Source organism: Bacillus rossius, chromosome 1, assembly GCF_032445375.1.
Source record: "Bacillus rossius redtenbacheri isolate Brsri chromosome 1, Brsri_v3, whole genome shotgun sequence".
Classification (NCBI taxonomy): domain Eukaryota; kingdom Metazoa; phylum Arthropoda; class Insecta; order Phasmatodea; family Bacillidae; genus Bacillus; species Bacillus rossius.
The window spans coordinates 13,057,842-13,081,851 of record NC_086330.1 but is presented as its reverse complement, the minus strand read 5'-3'; the positions used below and the strand labels follow the sequence as shown (position 1 = coordinate 13,081,851).

The 24,010-nt window shown below is 36.5% G+C and overlaps 1 protein-coding gene across 1 annotated transcript in view; it reads right to left on the bottom strand.

Moving 5' to 3' along the window:
• Positions 1-4,199: 4,199 nt before the first annotated feature.
• The window catches only part of LOC134532203 (ubiquilin-1), a 35,587-nt gene continuing 15,776 nt past the window's right edge, over positions 4,200-24,010 (bottom strand). The window contains exons 6-10 of the mRNA XM_063368626.1: positions 21,641-21,975; positions 20,507-20,661; positions 17,843-18,080; positions 7,095-7,212; positions 4,200-6,304 (exon numbers count right to left, since the gene is read on the bottom strand). Of these exons, the coding sequence (XP_063224696.1) occupies positions 6,228-6,304; positions 7,095-7,212; positions 17,843-18,080; positions 20,507-20,661; positions 21,641-21,975 (923 nt within the window). The 3' untranslated portion in view covers positions 4,200-6,227. The remainder of the gene's footprint in view (positions 6,305-7,094; positions 7,213-17,842; positions 18,081-20,506; positions 20,662-21,640; positions 21,976-24,010) is intronic.

Sequence of the window (24,010 nt, the reverse complement as noted above, 5' to 3'; positions counted from 1 at the left end):
AATACACTGAATTCAAGTTCGGCCAAATTGTACTTTCTTATCCTTCAAGCAGTTCTGCCACGATTTGCCAAGTTTAATGTACTGTTCCAGCAAGAACAACTGTACCTACACAAATTACACAGTGAGATATGTGTACTGCTGCGGCAAACAATCGCCAGTTTCGTTCAGTTTGGTGTTGTACAGAAAAGTAATCGGACCTCAATCAATTTTGCTTCTCTATTCATTGGTCATTCAGCTCGTACATTCCTAGCAGAGAACAAAATATCCAAGCGGAATTTTTCCATAACATAGGGAAGTTTTATGAAGCTGGGACCAAAGAGCTGTATCGCCTTCTGCCGCTGCATGATCATGTTCTTCAAAACATAGACTTTTCGACCCAGCCAATGAAGTGTGGATGGGAGAAGGTGGAAAATCAGGCCAAAGCTTTCCCAAATGTCATTTCTATTGATGATCATGATTCCTTGAATGCTGAGTATTTTGCTTATTCACTCGTGGATTTATCTGCATCAGACACGCAGCCTACAGACTATTGATGTGTCCAAGTGCAGCACAAGCAATGTCGATTCTCCCTCACAGTAGTAATGCGGGTGTAGGGAGAGCATTCAGCCAATTGAAACTCATCAAAACAGCAGGTCGGTCATCTCTGCAGTCATCAATGCTAAATGCTTTGATGCAAGTATCTGCTAGGAAGAAAAAGAGTGAATTCAAGCCCACTCTTCAGATGAGAAAGAAAAAATTTGCATAAGTGATTGATTTGGTTTGTGAAAGACAGCATTTATTTCAGCTAAGTACCTTACAACCACTGTGTATTACTTAGAAACGGAAACATAAACAAGCCAGCTTTATAACCACCAGTGGCGAGGCGTGAGGTTTACATGAGGGGAAGCAATAACTCCGTTCACACCAAAACATGATGAGGTTGAGGGGGGGGGGGGGGTCTGTAGGCCCTCCGCCGGGAAAATATGGATTTCAAGGTACAAAATGGTGCTATTTAAGTAGTTTTCTTAACTGAACATTGACTATTCCACAGGTAGAAAAATTGACATTTTTTTTTAAATACATTATTTTTGAAAAATAATGATTGACTTAAATTATTCTGATAGTAAAATACCTACTCTACATTACTTATATACTAAGTGGGAGTGTAGTATCATCGTACGCCCACAAATCCCCCACGCACTGCCAGCCAACAGCCCGCGGGAGAGATGCGCGCGCCCCGAGAGACGACCGCCGACTGAAACGCGACATCGCCACCTGCCGTGCCGAACTGTACCGGACATAGCCGAAGCAGTCGGCGGAAAAATTCCACCGTCTGCTTCGGCCATGTTCGCTCCAGTTCGGCAAGAAAGCGTTATCTTCGTAGCTTCTACCGCGTATTTTTCCAGCCAATCCCCTCCCTGAACCTGTGTACCATGCCACCCCCCTTCCGAAAGGAAACTACTGCGGCAGCCTTCCTGCTGAAAGCGATCCTACCAGCGCTTCTAAACCTAGCAACGCTTCTAAAACAGCATGTTTTTGTGTCAACGAGTTCTTTTTTTATAGCGCACAGTATTGGGTCCCAAGAAGATAGTGTAAAAAATACATACACCTAACTGCACGAGCCAAAGTAAAATACTATTCTGAATAAAATAATTATTTAAAAAATACAATGTCTGGAAACTGCCTGGGCAAGCACTGCTTGCCTTGCTTGCCCTGACGAGACGCCACTGATAACCACAGACAGTTTATTGGGTAGAAATAACTTTATGGATTTTTGTATTGTTTCAAGAGTTTGCTTTCAAATTGTGTATTAGTTTTAATTGGGTTATTTTTAGTTTCCCAGACTTTTAGTAACAAAGGCAAATACATTTTTGGTGTATGGTTATTTTACTTAGATCGCAAGGATTTTACAGAATTTTTTTAGGGCTGAGACCAGGATTTAAGTTAGAAACCAATGGCAGCCCTGGTTTAACCCCCCACACAATTTCAAGTGTCACCAGAGATACAGTACATCCTAATAACTGGTGTTTGTTTATTATGACATTTTAGCAACCTGCCACAAATTGCCTAGCCCCTAGGTGGCATGGTTGCTCCACGTCTCGTGAGAAGGCTGCAGCTGCATTGTACCAACATCCTGGGTCACAGATACTGAGTAACATATTAACCTTTTTTTAGTTGGATCAGTATTTAATTTAGGCCCACCAATAAAAAATTGTTAGAAATATGTAAATATTTGTTCACAGGTGATTAGTAAATTATAAAAAAAATTGGAGTAGGCCTGTGCAAATATAAGTTTTTAAGTTTAAATGGAATATGAATATTGAATTTGAATAGTAAGAATAAGCATTAGAATACCGCAAAAAATTTTTTTCCAAATCATGTAACAAATAAATAGCGAAAAAGAAAGGTTAAGTTAATGGGTAGTGTGTGGTCATCTAATAAATTCAATACTGAAGAGAACGGTTGGTTAAGTCAGCTACAATAATTAATTTTTTTTGTGTTCTTTAATTATGTAGCTAACCTAATTCAATCTGACCATTTTATTCCAGAAACGTTTTGTGAACTGCAAAATATAGTGAAATCCAATCCATTTCACAAATTTTTTTTTTTTAATGCTGTGTTTACAATTAAGTGATAAAGTGAGCTCATATTCAAACATTTTCAATGTTAATGGCCATCAGGTAAACAGTATTTTTGTTCAGCAATGTTATGAACACTTTTTCTTGCTAATTTGAGTCACATGTTTTGTTGTAGCATGTAAGCTGCTATTGCATTACAAAGTGTTAAGATCAATCATGACTATTGATTTATACACCATTGAAACTAGGGCATTCACTTCTTTTAATGGCCATTGCAGTGTGTGTGTGTGGGTAAAAGGGGGGGGGGGGGGGGGGGGCAATTGTGGTCCCTGTTGATGTTTGCTTATTTTGCACTGCTGGTACATGTGATAAAATGAATACAAATATAATTTTGTTTTCAAAATATGCCATGTTTTGAATCATTCACTCAATTTTTCTGTTACTGTTTAGCATGACAGCAGTGGGGAAAATAAAAAAAAACTTTGAATACTTGTTGCGTGATTAAAATGCTGTAAAGGGTATTTACATTGCACACATTACAATACTGAACAGTGAGTGTTCGTATTTTTTAAGTGTTAATATTAGAGAATCAAATAAGACTATTCATAATCAAGAATTCTAATAGTCCTTGTTATAAGTGGTGTTCATTTGCAAAAATAGCTTAAAAAAATACCCACAGTTAATTAATATTAGACAGCTTTCAATCATAGATCATTTTTAGTTTTCAAAATATATTGAGTTATTTTTTCCATAAGTTGATTTAAATTTGTAATGATCATGCTTTTCTCCTAGTGAAAAGAGGAACAAATAAAAGGGTCCCACCCTGAGCACAAAGAACTGAGTGCTGGTGTTATCTTCCATCTGGGCGGACAACTGCCCAGTTTTCACCTGGCCAATTTTCAAAGATTTACCAACCTTTACTTGTACTTGTCAGATGGGGCTTCACCAGCAGTGTACTTTGTAGAATTAAACTATAGTATAATTGGAATACCTTCTTAAGAGTCATTTAACTTTACATAAGTACAGCAAAATTTTACGAGAATTCCTGCGATGTGCCGGATTCGATCAGCGACATGTCCTTGCACGGAAGCCATAACTGCACGTACTGTGTAAATATGGTTGTGCAATGACCAGACCACACAGAGTGTGACAGCACTACTGACGCTCTCAGAGTCGTGTGACTGCCAACTGTCGGTAGGTGATGCACAAGCTTATCTCATTACACTACATCCGGCATGCACTCTCAGGACAATTTTACGAATATATTGTAAAATGTCAATGTAGTTTTAACGGGAACACCAAAATGTGAAATGAAACCTAGTAGAAAACAAGAAAAACATTACAGAAATTAAAACTTACATTAACGATAAACTGGGGGAACTAATACTGCCAGGAGCACAGTAATGCAACTTGGCAGTTAAAATCAATGGCCAGGAACCACTTAAGTGGAGCCTGACTATACAAAATGCGTTGAATCAAATAATACCATAGAAAGACCTCTCAGGGCATGAAAACCTTGATTTGATGGTTGGTAGCGCAACTCTGAAAATCCACAAGATAAATGATGAGGAAAATAAAATAGTATTTAAGAATATATGCATATCTAAATATTTCCGGATGTTCAACCAAAACTGCAAACAATAGTTTTTGAATTTTACTTCAATATTTTGTGGGAAAAACAATTGTGGTCATATATTTAATACATTTAATTTCAGCACACAATTTAATTTTGTGTATAAGCAACAGTTTGACGTAACATGTTTGCCTGATTTTTTAAAAAGAAATGCTTTGTATAATGTCCGGCACAGTATATCCTCAAATAGTTAAAGTCAAGATGTTATGATGACATGTACACAAGAATAAAAAAAATTGACTAGTAACAAAATCTTTAAGCATTTCATTGAATGATAAGTGGCAAATACATGGCTTGGTGTAATGAAAACATCCTTACACTTGTCAGCATTTCTAAATGTACCATGATGACCAAAAGTGAAGTTATTTTTAAAATTATACTTGGAACACAGCCTGAAAAAAAAAAGTAGCTTACCACTGAAAGAACATATTCTGAACCTATAGCAAAGTTTAAAATATTATTTTCTCCCCATTCCCACCTTTCAAGAAAAATTGTTGCCTATATTAGGTAGTTTTACAATGCCTCAAATCTGTAATCTTTTAAACTATATGCATTTAAACATCTACATTTTGAACAGTCAGACAATTTCCCTAGGAAGGAAATGCACACATGATCAACAGTATCATTCCAACATGTCTCTTCTATGAAAGCTATCAGGGCAACATATTAGTAACTGTTACATTCTTTTAGATATGTTTCCTACACATATGCAGAAACATACTGTATTGCAACGCAACCATCACTAGCTAGCACATTGCTCACCAGATAGTATTCTTAAAAGAGAAAACTTGTATAAGACACATGTTACAATTGTTTCCACTAGACATCCAATATACAACGTACACACTTTTAACACACAAAAATACCGAACATGGCATTAGTTTACCTCGGGGAGTCCATTTTGTTACATAAATATGCAAATTTTACACTTAGGTGAAAATATGCAAATGTGGATCACTCATGCAAACCTAAACTTCAAACCTAATTTCACAGAAACAAAGCATCAATAAGACAGATGGTCAAAGAATGTACACATTGAATAAAATCTTTCTACAATCCTACAGAAATTATTTTACAGATTACAAGACTGGCTTTATTAAATATAGATGTACAGAAAAACAAAACAATTGCAAATTACAATAAATGGTATCCTAGCAAATTTATAAATACAGTAAAACCCATTATTTACACTTAGCAAGGAAGGAGAGAGGTCAATGCATATTGTATTAGAACTATATAGGATGGTATGAAATGTAGAGGAATGGGAGATTACAGTGTGTAAATAAGGGGTTCAACTGTAATAATTACTAACTAAACATGACTTGTTTTGATAGCCCCTTAATAGTCTCAACACCAAGATTACAGTCTCATATATTGTACAGCTCTAATGCACGTTCCACCCAACCAACATACCGATTTTAACACTACTACACCTCAAAGTTAACACTTGTGACATAAAATGCAAATTCCTTACCACTGCGAGGAAACAAATACAAAACCTACATATTACTTTAAAGTTTCACTCTAAATGTGGAATGCTGAAACTTTCACAACTATTCGCAAATCTCTATCCTGCAGAAAATAGTTTGAGACTGCCACTGCGAAATTCATGCAGATCCTTACAATTTAACTCAGTCGAATGTCAATGTGTTGCAAAATTCCCCAACAAATGTACACAAGCAGTTCCTTACTTAAAACATGAATCACATCTTGAACTTCTGTCACATTAATAGCATACAATTAATTCTGCTCTAAATCCGTGAATAGTACCGTAACAAATTCCCACATTTTCATTACCAATGACAAAATACTCTTTGATGGTCAAACAAATTCAAAGAACTTCTGAAAATTTACAATACCATGGATTGTACCGAAATATTAGATGTTCGAAATACTTAAGCAAATTAAATAGCGTAATTTCCATTAACTGTCAACTAAATAGCACTGTAGTAAAATCTGTATATATATTCATATATAATATAGAACCTTTGTTGTGTTGTAACTGTACAGATTGAAAAAACAATCAAACGATGCTGTTAGCTCTGAGACATCTGTCTGCTCTGCAACAGTCTCTCTACCGCTGCATTGATGTCGCCAAAAGTTGCAATCAGTGCTGAAATAAATAAATAATATGGGTTAGGTATATTTATTACTACAGTAATTTTACTTATAGTTTATACCTACAAAGAGAACTAGTATATTATTTCTAAATGCAATAAATTCACTCAGCTCGTTCATTTACTGGTCAATATTTAAACCATAACAAAAGGGGGGTTGTCTGTATAAAGTCAGTTTACGGACGATAATTTTACGTGATAACGTCATAAGAAAACATTGATGAAAAATTGCATACTTTTTAATTTTCAAATATTATTTACAGTTTTTTGCAAATTTAATTTAAATAATGTTTAAATATAATCACGAACAATTAGTCATAGAAATAAACTGAAATCAAATCAATGTCAATAAATTGTTAATTTGAAATGACAAAATTGGACAAATAAATAAAAAATTTTAAATTGCTGCTTTTAAAAAGCCAGCCTTAACCTGTTTGATATTATAGAAGATTTTCTCGCACTGTGGTTGGCCGGTTCTTGCACGCTCGGCTGAGGCGGAACGTGACAATGAGCCATGCTTTTTCTTGTGTGCAGCCGGCGTTCATCGATTTATAAGACGTTATCACGTCAAAATTTTTAAGTGAAACCAAAACATCTAAACATAGAAGCAATGACCTTAAGCAAGTTTTATGCACAAGAAAGTGTATTTCGATAAGCAAAACATATTATATCACCTCAAATTAAAAAAAAAAAAGTTACAGCTAACCCCTAATCATTTAAAAGGGAAGTAACATTATCATGAACATGCATTTCAACACACACATACTTCGTTTAGGGACTACCTACCTTGGAGGTTGGCATCCCTGTTGACAAAGCCCATAGCAGTGAGTTGTTCAAGCTGAGTGTGGTATCGCTCTTCAGGAGGCTGGTTGCTGTTGCCACTTTGTGATGCCATGCTGGCCACCTACACACATTTTGAACAAGAACTGTATCTCTGAACATTTTACAATACAGTCAACTTGTGAGAATGATGACCCTCTCAAAATAATATTCCCCCCTCACTTTTTTTTTGAGGAACCCTGAAAGGACTTAGCGAAAAAAGTCAAACATTTTCTATATTAAAAAGTAACTTTATTGCATTATTTTGGTCACAGTGCACTGTAAATAACCAGTGCGTTATCTACCCAAGGTTGATATCCAGCAAGGGAGTGGCTGGAACTTGAGGTCCATCAACTGTAAGAAGCAACATTTTATGGAGTTATAAAAAAGCAAATTTTGTCATCAAATATAGTGGATTTTATCTATATCATCATTGAAAATTAAAAAACACGTAATAATAAGTACATGTCAAACACAATCAACTACTTTAACATTTCAAGGTAAGACATTTAAAATGTGTACATTAACAATACTGTATATAGTGATGAAAGCAAAACAAAAATCTAAAACATTCAATAATAAAAAAGATCAATATGCAGTGGTAAAAGCCTTTTCTTGTGATGTTTCTCTGTAGGCCTTTACCCATGTCTGTATGGTATCAGCTATACTCCTCTCATATACTAACTGTGAAAAAACCTTAGTTAGAAACTAATTTTTTTTACTTAGTACTTAACATTGTAGGTGTTTTCATAAAAAAATTTAAATAAAGGCTTATGAAATGGATTGTATATTTCAATAGCTATAATAGGGTAATTAAGGTGAATTGCGCTGCATTTAGGGGTAATGCAGTGTTTGGCGGTGTATAGAATTAATTTTATTGTTATTTCAGTTTTATCTCTATTCATCATATAATCTTGCCTCTACCAATTTGGCACAGACACAGAATCAACTTCTGTCTCGGTAATAGACACATCACAACCACATCAATACGAGGCCAGGCACATGCAGTCATGTTGACCTCCCAACCAGTCAATCACGAGTGCTCCACCCATCCTCCACCCCTAAATGTGCACACTTGTTTCTCATTTGATGTGCCTTACCTACACATCCAGTCAACACTAACATTGCAGAAATCACAAATAAACAAACACTTCTGTATTGAACTCTTATCCATAAGATCAGCATTTTATAGTGCATGCAATATAATTACAGCAAAACCCCTTATTTGCACTTTTCATGGTGACAACGTAAAAAAGTGTAAATAAAGGGAAAAGTAAGAAATACGTTAAAGTTAATTAAAATACAGTCGCATCCTGCAGCATTCATAACAAATACGGGCTACATTACAAATACGCATTGCACCAAAGTAAAAAAATTAAATAAAAGAAAAGGGCCGCAAATTGGAAATTTACCGTCAAAAGCGCGCCGTGCGCGGAGAAAGGTCATTGTACTCAATCAGCTGTTGTTACAGCGCGGCGTAGCCGCTGGCTGGCTCTCTCTGTTCTCTGAGCTGCGCATGCGTAGTATAACGCACTCAATGCTCCGCCCAGACTCGTGACCTTCCATCAACAGCCAGCCAATAGATGCGAGCTTAGCGGAAAAAATATAAGCTCCACCTCCCGTGTACCAGTCTTGTCCAGTTCTAATACCAGTTTAATTGGTATACGCACCAGTTTTCTCGCTGCCGTGACATGTTTAAGTTTACGTTCATCTTGATGGCTTGATACCAATAATTAATTATTTACGATCCTCAGAAATAAATGGTTAGTTTAAAAAAATATGTGTCAACTGTACAACACTTCCGAAATTATAAAATACGTATAAAACAGTTACCAAGACTCCGCTCATTTTATCTTGTGAAGTTTATGTCTCGTACCAGTATTTTGGCTAAGTTGTGACATAAATATAGTATCAGAACGTTTATACATTTGTGAGTTTACGTTTTTCCCTAGTACATTTTAGATTGTCTCCTGCTATAATTACTTGGACTTTTACACGCCTAGGCTTAAATTATTATATGTTTAGAAATAAAAGCAACTTTTCATGTTATAGAATATGTATATTTTGTGATTTAAAATGTTCACTGCAGACTATAAAAGTTACGTTTTTCACAATGTTTTTAGGCCTACTATGGTTGTTACGTGACGTAAATAGCGGGATGGATTCGATTTTTGAGACGTAATTCACGTGAAAGTATTGTATTGGATTAAATGGGAATGAAACGGGACCTGAAGAATATAGCGTAAATAACGGGAAAACGTAAATAACGGTAGGTAACGTAAATAAGGGGTTTCGCTGTATTCTATTATGTTTGAATAACACCATCATAATATTATTTATATTAATACGCAGAATCCAGAACTACTCTAGAATCACAGTTGATAAATTACGTGATGGATTTGATGCAGACAGGTGAAACAGGCTCATTGAAATAAATGGCAGCAAAAATAATGCTGTTTTAGATTGATGTATAAGTTAGGTACAAGATATTCTCAATTATTATCTCTCATTCTATTAAAAAATATTAGTAATTTATCTATAACTAATAAGCAAGAAGTTTTAACTTTTGTCACATGTGGACTCTACGCACAATTTTTTTTAAACTCCATAGTTTGCAATGGAAAAAAAACCATGATTTCAGGAAAAGTATGAAAATCAACATAATTTTGTCGTATTTCACAATAAATGTACTTATGGACATTTTGTTATTTTTCTGACTTTTCATGGTATTCTCAGACCATTTTAATTTCCATAACCTTTCCCAGTTTTAACAGTTTGAAAGAAAAAAAAAAACACTTTGAAATATGAGGTGATCTTAACTGTATAATAACCTTAAATAAAAAATCATTATTAAAGATGGGCTGACCTAAAATTTTAACAGCTAAGTCAAGCTTTCCACCAAATCTTTACTTGAGCAGAACTTGGACCACTACAATTTTCAAGCACTAGTTAAAATAATTTCAAAATGAATAAATAAAGTAATATTATAAAATTCTATATCTTACCCCTTAAGGCTCGGTCTCATAGCAGATATGCAATGGGAAAAAGTGTTCATTTTGCTGCACTCTTAGCACAGCTTAGAAACATCAGAAAGCATAAAATTAATTATCTACAGCAAGTAGACATTGTTGACATTGGCTGCATAGTAAAAGTTAGCGGCTTAACTGTTTTTAATAATTTAAAAAAATTATATTTGTTCATTTTTTAATTATCAAAAAATGGTTTTATTTTAAAATACAGCTATAGGAAATTTTACGACGATATTGAATATATATAGATTTGTGTACATTCGATAGATGGTTTGCTTATAAACAGTATTTCAAATATTTATATTTAGTTCCGGCGTTTACCTCAAGAATGCGCGACCGAGATCTGTTCCCCCACCACCGGCAATATCCTTCCCCTCCGCGCTCCGGCAGAGCGAGAGCTTGGACATTCGCAAGGGGGGTTTAGGGGGTGGGGTACCACCCGCTGTGGCCACAACTTACCTGCGACCCTCTTTTTTATTTTGCTTCCGACAATACACGAAGATACACAAAGTGGTCGGTCGGGCGGATGTTGTCTTTCCCGCGTTCCAGGTATTTGTTTTATTGTTTTAGCTTCGTCGGCGCGGGAGCGGACCCTGTTTAGCTCGAGACGATAAAGCATCACCGAGTTTCATTCTATACAAAGTGCCAGTTTGTGCCATTATCCTGATCAGGATCTTCAGGATTAGAGATTTTTTATACTCGGAGACAGGGTAGTGTCTTGCACCATGTACTCGTATGAAATAAAGTTTCCAGAGGGAGCTTAATAAATTATCGTTTAAAATTAAAAACCACACATTAATGATAAATTGATCTAAAAAGTAAAAATAAATAATAGTAAACTAAAAAAACACGCTTTAATAGAAAACCAAACTAAAAAGTAAAAAATAAATAATATTTTAAAAACTAAAAAAAAACACGCTTTGATGGAAAACCAAACTAAATATTTAAAAAAACTAAAAAACAAGCTTTAATAAACCTTTGTTTTCTTTCCAGAAACATCAATGATGTTGATACGAGTGCATAGAAATGTGCATATTCCTTTAAAGGTAGACGTATTGTTGATATCGGCTTCCTTTTCCAACAGTTAAAAGACTTAGATGATCACATTCCCTTTCATTGTTCATTGAAAACTATGATACCCATTCCTGAGAAAAGAGAAGGCCTTGATTCGGGAAGAGTACTGAAATGCCAAATGTGCGATTTGAAATCCACCATTTGGATGAATATAAAACGGAGCTCTACATCCATGGATGTAAACACTGCTGCTGTGTCAGCATCAATAAGTACTGGCGAAGGACAGTCTCAGCTAGAAGAAATGATAACTACAATGGATATCCCATGAATGGCACATAACACATTTAAAAAATATCATAACAATTTGGAGGAACATTGGGCGAAGGCTGCGCAAGCTGAAATGAAAACAGCTGTGAAGGAAGAAATTGAAGAGACCAAGAAACATGGTCCATAGAACATGATGGCATTCCATTACTCACAGATGTAGCTGTTGCTGCCGGGGGAAGAGATCTTACAGAAAGAACTATAGTTCATTTTCTGGTGTAGTAGTACCAAATCTGTACGATTATTTATTTATTTATATATATATATATATATTATTGAATTTGTACTCCCGCTTTACTCCATGAAATGCAGAACATTTTCATGCTCCCTAGTTTACAGCATGCCATTTAAATGGATGAGTTTACAATATGGTTCTTTGACATTTTACATGTAATCGGACAACTTTTTTCATTTGGAGACTAACTTGCGTTGATGTTTACATTCTTTTATTGTAAATTACTGTGTCTTAAAACTGATTATACAGAAAACTGAAAACGTTCCCATACATCTATTCAAGAGGACTGGGGAAGTAGTTTTTTTTAGTGAGACTCAGCTTGTATGCATATGCGCGTATCTCAGGAAGTAAACGGTGTGGGATTATGGTTTTTTAAAATAAAATTTAAACATTTGTTATCTAGGGATGATCCTTTATTTTTTATCATATTTAGTATATGAAAAGAAAAACTTGTGAAAATTCTCAAAAAACTCATATTTAAATCTTGCCTGCGTAGTTTCCTTTAAGTACTTTTAATGGCCGAATTTGACGTGTTATGAAAATTACATGACAACGGTACAGTGTTTTCAAGAAATGCATTGTGTTTCTGTGTCGATTTGCTGTTTGGCATTGGTAAAAGTAAACCTCGCACTTACAGATTGTAATGTCTGGAGTAGGAATGCAGCGCAAGGCTAGCCAAACAAGATCTTATAAACACCATAATTACTTAAAATAAGATAAATTTTATCTTTTTTAATTTATTATTATTTCCCAATTTTTTATTGGAAAACTATTTATACTGATACGCTTATCCATAGCGCTGAGATATAAAAACAAACCAGCTATAAAACCAGGTCTATACAAACTAATATCAAAGCAGATGAGACGCAGACGACACCTTCTGACTGGCCCGGTGTGTTACCGATAGTGGCCGTGACAAATCACATGTCCGAAATGCGAGGCTACTGAGCCTAGGCCAGACGGAAGGATTTTCCCTCCTGGTCGCCTGTGAGATAACAACTTACAGGAAGGAAGAGGGGGAGGGGTGCAGTCCGTAAATACCGGTTCCATGCGTAGGAGGGGTGAAGGGTGACCAAGGGGCGAAGGAAAACCTACCTCCCTCGCTGGTCTAGAGTGGGGGTAACGCATTGTGTTGTGAATTCTGCTCATCTTTCCACCCCTCAACGGCCAGAGTGCCGCAAGGACAATTTCTCATGACTGAGACCGAGCCTTAAATTAACAGAAATAAGTCTCATGACTACATTCAAATATTATCGCTACGTTATAGGTAGGGATGGGTCGATTCCAAATTTATTCGACTTTGATTCTAATCTCCAATCTTACTTTCATTTTTGGATGAAATTATGGAAATTCAATCATATAAGGACAACCTATAGAATAACACTTAAGAAATCTAAATATACTTACATTTTCTGAAAATTTACATTAGAACAGATTTCAAGTATTGATTCTAGTATTTCTCAAGATGATATTATATTTATGAATGGAGAGAAAACTTATACTTTAATGTTGCATTTATCAAATAAAGTTATAGTACTGAAACGCGGTTACAATGCTTTCCCCGTAAATACCAAAATGCAACTTTGGTTAGTACAATGTTACGGATAAATATTAGTTGTAACACCCCTCGTGCCTCAAAATAGAATTATTTGGAATTAATTAAAAGAGCCTTGGAAACAAGCTCGAAAAAAAAATACGTTAAATGAAATGATTTACCAGAGGCGACACGAGGTGGGAACAAACACAATTTAGGAACTTCCAGTAACAAGCGAAGGGGAAGTTTTAGGATCGTTATAATCAATAAAATAAAAACTACACGATTAACTTGATCTATAGTTTCCCTGTTTTATTTGCCCTGATTCATTATCATGTTTCCATTATTTTAACATACACACAAAAGGTTTTAACAATTTTCAAAGATTAACAAAAGGAAAACGAAAATAGGCCGGCCTATGCTTACTGAGAACAGTTTACATTCGTAGTTTGACATATAAACATTTGCATTATGACTTTCACACCCAAAGTTGGATGGATTCGATTATTACATTGGTAATTAGTTCTATTAGTTTTACATTTTCTTGAGAAAAACACTGGTCGCTGGTGAGTTGATCGTCCGCTTAAGATAGTTCGTAGCTAGGTAAGGGGGAAATGTTGAATTTACATTACCACCCGGGGTCTTCAAACGATCACGGCGGGTGGTAGAAAGTTTCTTCTAATGTTTCTTCCCACGGAACAGGGAAGGGGGGAGGCCACGAGATGAGAGTATCAATCTCTCCCGGTCATCGAACCCTGTCTGCAACAGTCCAAATCAAAACTGATTAGAACTGGTATACAGGCAGTCTATGGGGCAGAAAATGCCCGGAAAACAAATTTAAAGGGAAAAAGGAGGGTTCGCGAATTATCACTCACCAAAACAGGGGAGTTGCCCAGCACGCTGCAGTCGTGGAGTCAGCCAGGCTCGGGAGCTCGCGAATTGCGCGGCAGGACGCGGATGAATTCTTCATAATAATAAATTTCAAAGAGAAAAATTTCTAAGGCAAATAACTAAACTATGCAGACAGACTAATCTACTAAAATGGACTTGAGGGATAGCATCCCTTATACAACGCGACTACATAGTCGTTAGCGGTCGGATGAAGTCTCGCCGATTCGCCGATACTCGATGGAGGCCTGTCTGCAGACGCGACGCGAGTTGGTCTGTGTCGCTGGAAGTTGCGTCCCGTAATTAAAAATGCCCACCGGCTCTAACAGGTGGAAGAGGGGGGTGTCTGGGCCGCCGAAAAATACTGAAGTTGCCCGAATGCGGGCGGAAAAAAAACTCTAGCAGGAGTCTTGAAGTTGGCCACACTGGGCGACCGTAGCGATCTCTGTCGGAGGTGGTCTGAGTTGAAAACAATCGACTCGACCACGGTGTCCATATAACACAAGACAAAGCAGGTGCTGCTCTCTGGCGCCCTAGCGGGCAGGCAAGCGGAGAAGTTCGCGACTTGGCCGCTAGGAAGCGCTAGTGATCAGTTTTGGCGCCTTCGTTTTTGCGTGGCAGACCTAGAGAACGGTCACCGGTCCCCAGGGGGTTACGACCGGTCATTGGTCTTACTTGGAACTGAGAAGGGGGGGAGGTGGGGGTAAAATGCAACGTTGGTGGGAAACTACGCCCCGTCGTGGCTACAGAGGGGCGAATATAACACTACGACGTGATGAAAAAGGCGGATCTCAGCTCGTCTCTGCGAACTGGTCGCCTGCAAGCTACAGCCTTGCCTATGCAGTTAGAGTCACGAAGGGAAATAATATAACTGGCTTGAGGCGTGACTGAAGGCGGGGGAAATGGTAAGCGGTCTGCCAGTCAGTGATTAGGCCAGCAGAATATCCGATACGCCGATGGGAAAGGGGCTCCAGAGCACTGAGACAAAGTTTAACTCAGAGGAGTACACCGGACTAACAAATTAAAATTACACTATAGTAGAGCAAATAAAATTTCCACACAAAAATTTAAAATAATAATAAAATTTAAAATATCTCGTGTCGAATTTACTAATTAACGGCACATAGTGTTGGGCCGATTCCTAAAATATACCGATACCGATTCCGATTCCATTTTCGATTCTTAAATTAAAGGGTCGATTCTTCGAATCCGATTCCGATTCCTTAATTTTTATCTGACAACAGAGTAATATACTAAGAAAAATAAGGTTGTTTATGATTTTAAAAATGTAATTATGTTGTGTTTCATTTTCTGTGCAGAAATTAACATTATATTCAGCTTATATAATGTTAAAAAGTATGTTCATTACCATCAAGTTACGCTACCTTGTATTTCTAGCACAATTTGGCCTTTTAACCTTGCATATAGTTAGACGAAACACGTGTTCAAACACTGCCAATAATCAAAGATGTCTAATGACTTAAATTGTAAATAATGTTATAACTTAACAAACTTTAGATACCTTACATTATCAACTCAATTAATTAATTGTAAAAAAAGAGGGTTTGTACGGTTAGGTTAAGAATTTTATTTTCAAGCACAACTAAATAATGATCCAAATAAAATGTCAATGTAACCTCGTTTATACATATTTCAAGGGACCATGGCGAAAAAAAATAAAAAAAGGGAAATGTAAAAATAAAACTTTATTATCTCATTATGATGGAAATGACAAACAAATATGCACCACACTAAAATAAAATGTCAGAGATGCTTACGTTTTAATATATTACCTAGAACTTAATTATCTCACTTGGTGAAAAGAATAAATCCATCCAGTCTTGCAATTCCTCACAACCGTAAAGAGAAAATAAATTTTCGGTTCTTGAGTAAGAAAGTTCTGTGCAATTTTTAGCATCTCAAAATTTTCACATTTTATGGTGAGATTTTCTTACACAAAATATTTAAACTCTTCAAATAATCGCGTGTTAACATTTAATTCATTTCAGAAATTTATCGGAAACAATTCTGTTAAACTAACACAACTACTTTCAAAAGATTGTTTATGTTTGCCGTTTGGTAATAAAAATTTACGAACGTTTCCGCAGCAATGTTTGGAAATTTAGACTTGCCAACTGCCTTTCCAAAATATATCTAACGTAAAACGAGCATCGCTGAACACGCACAAGAACGCCGATTTAAAGCAATTTGGTTATGTTGCTTTTAAACTTATTTTAATATGGTTGCAATAATCCACTGTGAATTTGGGTAAAATTTCATTCAAAAATTATTTCATTTTAATTCTTTAAAGTTTAATGTGTAGAGATGTTCACGTTCACGTCACCAAAGATTTTGTTCATGGCCGTATGGTTTACCATGGCAGGTAGCACAAAAAAAAAATTAGGTTGTTTACAATGGCAAATGTAGCTGCCATGATCAAGTAGTTAACGTTTACATTATTTGCCGTTTACATTTACATAATTTTCTTTAAACATTTATGGTTTTGTCTAATTATTTTTGAAGGTTTGCTATTAAATGCAGTGCTGCTGCAACGTAATTTCCGAAAAATGCTTTCGCTTAAAGTGGGAAAGTAGATACTGCATTTGTACAGTAGGGAAAATGGCGGTGCAAGTAAATAAATACGTTAATCACCGTAATTCGTAAATCAGTTCCGTAAAAAAAGATTGTATTATGTATTTTGCAAACTTAAAAACAATGTAGGAATCGGTCATGGTCGATTCCAAAACCATTGTATTCTGAATCCCACGATTCGAGTGGAATCGGTGGAACCGACCGATTCCGGAATCGGAATCGACCCATCACTAATAAATATAGGTGATTGCGGTTGTGATGTAACCTTCAAATAATTAAGTGTCTTTTGTATATTAGTGCTAAGCAAGTAGTGTTAACAGTCAGTTTACTGGCCGGATAATAATGCTATTGTGGAAAGAACCAATATATGTAAATCTATTTTACATCCAAATTATAGACAGTTCTCACAACCTGCCATTCTAAACCTGTTAACGATTCCTTATATGGCACAATTCCTTCTTGCAGCTTGAGAATCGACGACCTAATTCCAGGTAGAATCGGTGAAATTGAAGCATTGAAGAATTGACATGCCCGTCCCTAGTTATAAGAAAAGTGTTTTTATTTTAGTTACCAGCAACCAAATTATAGAGCTATGCTGCACTCTTATCGGAGTGTATGTGTGTATTTATAGTGCGGTATAGCCTCTAAGCGCAAGGCTCTGAACTGGTGCGCAGTCTTCTCGTTGTCACAGGATAACTATGTAATTTGAGCGGTGACAGTAACATTATTTGGCAGAGAAATGAAGATGAAGGTGTAATGCAAGTCCCTAAAGTGCTTTCAAGAATCTATACCGGTTTTTTTTTACGCCTGATAATTACTCTGAAAACACCCGTTTTAACTATTTTAACTCATCTAAAAATACAGTTTATAAACAATCTGAAATCAAAGTACTTTCCGGCCCTCTGCGAATCCTTAAATGCTTTTCGTAAGCAGACCCCACATGGATATCTTGAGTAGTTTTTACTCATGTTTTTAAATTGCGTTGTTTTTCCTGAAGCTCTGCACACCGTATGTGTGCCTGGGCAGAAGGCGCCCTTAAGTTTAGGATGCCACTAGTTATAGGATATTGAATGCCACACGAATTAAGAGCTCAACTCACCATCCTGGCCATGAACTGGGAGAAGACGTCCTGCTGGGGCGGCAGGGTGCTGGCAGTGGTGGTGGGGGGTGTGGTGGTGGTGGTGGTTGAGTTGGTGGTGGTGGTGGTCCCGGGACTGGCGGCCGGAGAGGCGGGAGGGGCGGACGCGGGGCTTGCAGGGGAGCTGGTCGGGGCAGACGCCCCGTCCGCGGGAGCCATGCCGGGGAATGTCGGGGGCATCGGGCCGCCCAATCCCATGCTGGAACAACACACGTTTATCTTCATGCCCCCAGAACAACACGTGGCAACAGAAAAGTTCACAATATTTTATTTTCGTTATTATAGAAAAAGTGTTTTTTCAGTTTTATTAGAACAAAACATTCCTCAAATTACGGTTTATAGTCCAGCAACATACTGATCTATGAGTAGGTACCCTGAAAAATGGTAAATAAAACTGATCAAAAGCGGTGCAAAAATCTATGTAAAAAATTAAACGTTACTTCTAAAATTCAGTATCAAATGTTCATTTTTGTCTTTTACTCCCTTAAAACTTGTTTTATGTACACTGTGAATTGAAACTTAAGTCAGGTTGGTAATTCCGAAGAAAAAGCCTTCTTTCCAAAAAGGAATTTGAAATTTTTTTTTTTCCTTTTTTTTTTTCTTCCAATCATTCGTTAAGAGGGTGTTTTGTTACTTAAATTTAACAGGTTTAACAATTTGTTGGCTTAGGTACATTAAAAGTACTATGATATTGTATGAATGTTGGTTAAGTTGCTACACAAAACATTCTGTAAAATGGCGTGAACAAATGGCTAGCTAACATTAAAAAATATTTTACAACAGTAAGAATGGTTGGTTAAGTTACCTAGTTATATTTTAAATTGGTAATTCATAATGATCTTAGCAGTTTTTGTGGCTAACCAAACCTAATCAACAAATGGTAAACTTTTTGAAGTATCACAGCACCTTTTTTTTAGAGAATGTTTCAAAAATATGCAAGGAAATAAACAAAGAGCAGTTTTATAATTTTCATTCAGAAATAATGCTCTTCTTCAGAATTACAGATTAAATATATACCTGATCATCTCTATAACTTTCATAAAATTCTACCAAACAACTAAAATACCATGACACACAGTAGGTATGAAAAAAAAAATACAGAGCTATTATTTCTTAGCTTAAACTATAAAATTATGAAAATGTAAACAAACGAGAGGATAGGTTATTTCCAGATTATTTTCACATTTGTATGGAAGTTTTCGGTAAACAAAGTTTTCTTACACTTGAAAAAAGAAACATATTTGTTGAGTTGCATCAAGTAATTAAAGAAAAGTAACCCGAAAACCTGGTATAATATTTAACGTGCAGTAGTTTCTCTTGAAGAAAGAAAAAAAAAAAAAAACCATTGCTCCTGCTTTTAAACCAAATATATAATAAACAAGATGTAGAACTTAGCATTATAGGCACAGCACAAAGAGAATGTACAAAGGCCAAAGTATTGTGTCTGAGGAGTTCATAAATAATAATGATTTGCAATGTAGTAGGAAAAAAAAATACTATGTTCGAGATATTCAAATACTCAGCTATTGTAATTTGTTTCCTGAGTTACAAATCTATGGCCACATTCACAGTTAAAATTCCTTGAATTTTCGCTGTTTCCTGCTTTTCCTTGTCAGCTGGAATCCTGGCAAGGATTGTTTAAATATCTGTCTCCTCACCGGGCAACAGAACGGCTGACCTACTTTGTACTTTAGACTAAGTGTAATTCCTGGAATGTCAGCAACAGCACAGGAAACTCTCAAAACACAGCTTTATCTTGGTACTAAACACACAAAAGTTGAAATTTAATGTGTCAGGAAACCACAACTCTGATGAATGACAGAAAGCAAACACCAATTTAAGTTGTAATCAGAAAGACTTAATTTAAAAATTCCATCGTAAAACCTACATAAAAAACTGAAGCTGTGTTTGTAAACACAGTTTTGATCAGACTGTACAAGAAAAGGAAATAGCATTCTACATTACCATGATCAACTAAAGTACTCTCTCGCAGGTCAAAATTGTCAATCTTTGTTTAAAATACAATACCTATGCTTCCTTCCTCGTCATGATATTGAAAGAAGATTGTAATAGGATACACCACACTGTTTTCTGGCTGAATGGCTGTCTCTCAGTCCGTTCTATGGAAAACTACACCCTAAACAAATTATGCAATACCGGACAGTATAAGTTCAAGAATCAAACAGCAATACTGCTCATAATCCCAATAAGACATCTTCCAACTCTTGTATCTGGAGGATTACTCTAATTCCCATATTGGTGCGTGCCTGGGTCGTTGAGTGTGTAATACATATTTTGCAAAAATGCAAGAGGCTTAAGAACCAAAGCAATCTAATGTTATGATAGTTTGGCAGCTATTGATCATGATATAATTTGCCCCCCACCCTCACTACCCTTTTCCCATCAACCCAAAACCCAACCTTACACACCACTTAATGAAATTAACATTTCAGTCTGCAACAAGGAAATTATTTTAGCATCAACTCTGCATCAGCAACCCTGTACTAAATTGACTATCAAGTGTCTTAACCACAATCTCTGATTTTTCATTGGTCTAGTGAAATTAAATCATCGAACAAGGGCAAGATTGGAAAATGGCTGCCCGCATCGCCGACTGCGACTAACCTGGTGACGAGATTGGGCGCTGCTGTTCGCAACTGCTCCACGCCTCGCTGTATCTGCATGAGAGCCTCGAGGGCCTGCGAGTTCGTCATCAAGTTGTGCACTTCTGGGTTCTGGAGCTGCTGCACCAAGTTCGGCATCATCAGCCGAATTTGCTCCTACCAAAAAAGCAAATAATCACCTGCCATTTGTGTGTTTTATTAGAAACAAGCCACAATCTAAATGAAATAGAATGAAACATCATTAACATGTCTCATCTCGATTATATAGCCCATCTGAACCTTAGTTTGTAGTGTGCAGTGTAATAGATATTCACTCTCTTCCCAATACATGCTGTCCTTGTTTCGGTGTGTACAGATATAGGCCATGGAGACACAACTATGTTATGTTTCAGAAGAAAAAAAAGTTTCTGAAGGTTCATTCAACATTTTGAAAATAAAAAAAATCTGAAATGTTCTGTACTGTAAAGGGAAATTTTAAATGAGAATTTTGGAAGCTAAGCATCTTTTTGTATTTCATCAAAAGCATAATATAATTATTAGTTTTAAGGATAACAGAATTTAAAGTTGCCATCTTTGTTATAAGTGCATTTGTTTTTTTTTACAATTGAATATTAACATTTTGGCTGTGCTCAAGAAAAAGCACATGAATTAAAATAATACATAAATTTTAATAAAAACTGCTACAAATAGTTTCTGGTGTGAAACAATAATTGGTGTATAGTTTTAAGTTAGCGTTTTCAGAATGGCTAAAGCTGTAACGATATTGTCAATACAGACTATTTAATATTTTTAAAAAAAATCAAAAAATATTAAATGAAAATATATATTTTTCAACTTCACACAGTTTGTGATGGCATGCAAAATAAAAGTTTTAGCACAAATAAACCAACAGAACAATAAGTGGAACGCAAATAATCTATGTCTCAGAGTAGTATCACTTACACAAGTGTGTGCCATTCACTCTGAACTGCAAACTAAGAGCAGTCCTACAGAAGGAAGCAGAATTGCACTGAATACAATTGTAAGTGTTACTTAGTCTGCTTTGTACAAGGGTGTATTAAGCAAAGAGTGCTGTTGGGTCGAAGTGGTTGGTTGGTTGGTTGGTTAGAAGCGTAGGAGCAGAGGACGGACGCACCTGCAGCGCCGGGTTGTCGGCGAACAAGGGGTTGCTGCTCATGACCTGTGAGGCCATGCTGGGGTCCGCAGCGAACGCCTGCAGCATGGACTGCGTGTAGGGGGCGGACAGCATGTTCTGCATCAGCTGAGGGTTCTCCACCATCTGCTGCATGAGCGACTGCATGCCGGGAGAGTTGAGGAGTCCGGACGCAGCCCGCGGGGGAGCAGCGCCGCCGCCGCCGCCCGCCGGGCCCGGGGCCTCGCCCCCCGTCTCCGGGCCCCCGCCCCCGGCCGACCAGGGGTTCGGCAGCGGGGAGCGGTTCTCCTGGCCCTGCTGGGGGTTGTTCGCCCCCTCTGCACGGCAGCAACACAGGACAATCACCCATACACACATACTGACAATATTACGTGAAAGAATCAAGGTTGATGTCTCACTGACATTGAGATAGATGAGAGGTGGACGTGAGAATAAAGCATCGACAGACTAAATGGATAGTTCAATCGAAAAGATTATTTGAAGAAAACATTTAATCAATCATAATTCAAGGTATCAAATACATGATCCTGATAGTCCAGAATAGAAACAAAAGCTTTTGTGTGCTACGTTACAGATGACTACCACACTAAACTGGGTAGGCAGTCAGGGAAACTTGTTAAGGGCAGAAGTTTGCAGAAATGTCATAAAAATAAAAAGATGACTAGGCGGGACAAGTTTCATTGATTTCAGCTGGTCAACATGGCAATGAACGAAAATGCATAAGGCTAATTAAAAAGATAGACACAAACTAGAATGTGTGCAATGCATTATTAATCACGATAATTCTGCAGCTGAGATGTGACCGACAAGATCATATCTCAGCTTATCTTTCCTTATCTGTCATTTTCTTAGAGCGATAATAAAAGGAAAGGTGGAAGAGTGCTCAGCTGAGTATCTAGGTACCTGAAACTTGTTGCATTGTCTCATATGTTGAGTTCATTAGAAGTCACGTTGCTTAAATTCATGCACATATATTACATGCAACCCAAGAAGCCAGCTTGCAGTACAGATGTACCGTATTGGTCCGAAAATAGGCAGACCTTTTTTGCAAGTTTTGTCCACCTTGAAATCTAAAGTCGGCCTATAATGGGGCACTAGCCAAAATAGTATAATTAAACACATAAATTTCAAGGAGAATCACTTATGGCATAAAAATGTTATCAGATATACAATTCATTGACCTAAAATTATGCCGTACTTACATGGAATTAGTAATTTTTCCAACTTAGAAATTTAGTAAACACACTTAACCCCAATAACATATCATATTTTAAGTTAAGTACACAGATGTGGTCACTTGTAGCACATAGCTTTTAAAAGCTCGGTCTGATTATTTTTGAACTGTATTTAACATGCTGCAGTAATTTTATTTGATTGTAAAGTGTGGTATTTACAGTAAATAATTAGTAAAAACAGCAATTTTGCCGTAAGGTTATTTACCGTTGTATGCTTTATTTACTCTTGTACCACAGGAAAATCAAAATAGGTAAATGGCACCGTGTTGGCAACTTGTAGTTGCGACACGAATAAACAAATACCGGTACATACCAACAGTAAAAAGAACAATAAAACCTATTTGCAATATTGGCTGTTTTATGGTTGATTCATACACATTTTACATGAAACCATTTTGGGTTTTTTTTACGTCAAAATTAAACGTACCCGTACATGTTTTTACGTCACAATTTCTATGAACTTAGAAAATGTAGCCTTTGCCGTAAAAATGTTGGCACCACTATAAAAGAATGTGAAGATAAACGGAAACACAGCTCAAATATTTTGGTAAGTAAGAATATCACATTTTGTCAGTTCAATAAATACTAACTTAGTTGAAGTGTTACTGTGGTAATATGCTGCTGATAATTATTTTAGTTTGTTAAAATTTATTTTTCCCTGATTTTGAGTGTGCTGTAAAAGGGGTCGGACTATTTTCGGACCAATACGGTATTGTATTACATATTTTATAGTTCAATAAGCCCCCAGGCTCTGGCTCTGAACTCTTGTTGAAGTCAATTTTCGTGGCCTGGTTGACTATTACGACTACTGCAGGCGATAATTTAAAAAAATCATTTGATTTCCTCTCGGTTGTTACCTGCTGAAAACTGATCATTGATACCAGATGATAAATGTATAAAAAAGCTGGGATAGTATTATTTACACCCTTCTGTTCACATAATTAGGATAGATACAGTGCTTTATTGCATAATCATCATACCGTTGTTTGAAGGATGTCAAAATTTGGGAAAATAAATTGTCACATAAAAATTGCATGATGTTTTTGACCCGCTGTTCAATTCTGAGTGCTTTGTGTATGTAGAAAACTTGACTTTGCTAAACATCACATCACATAGC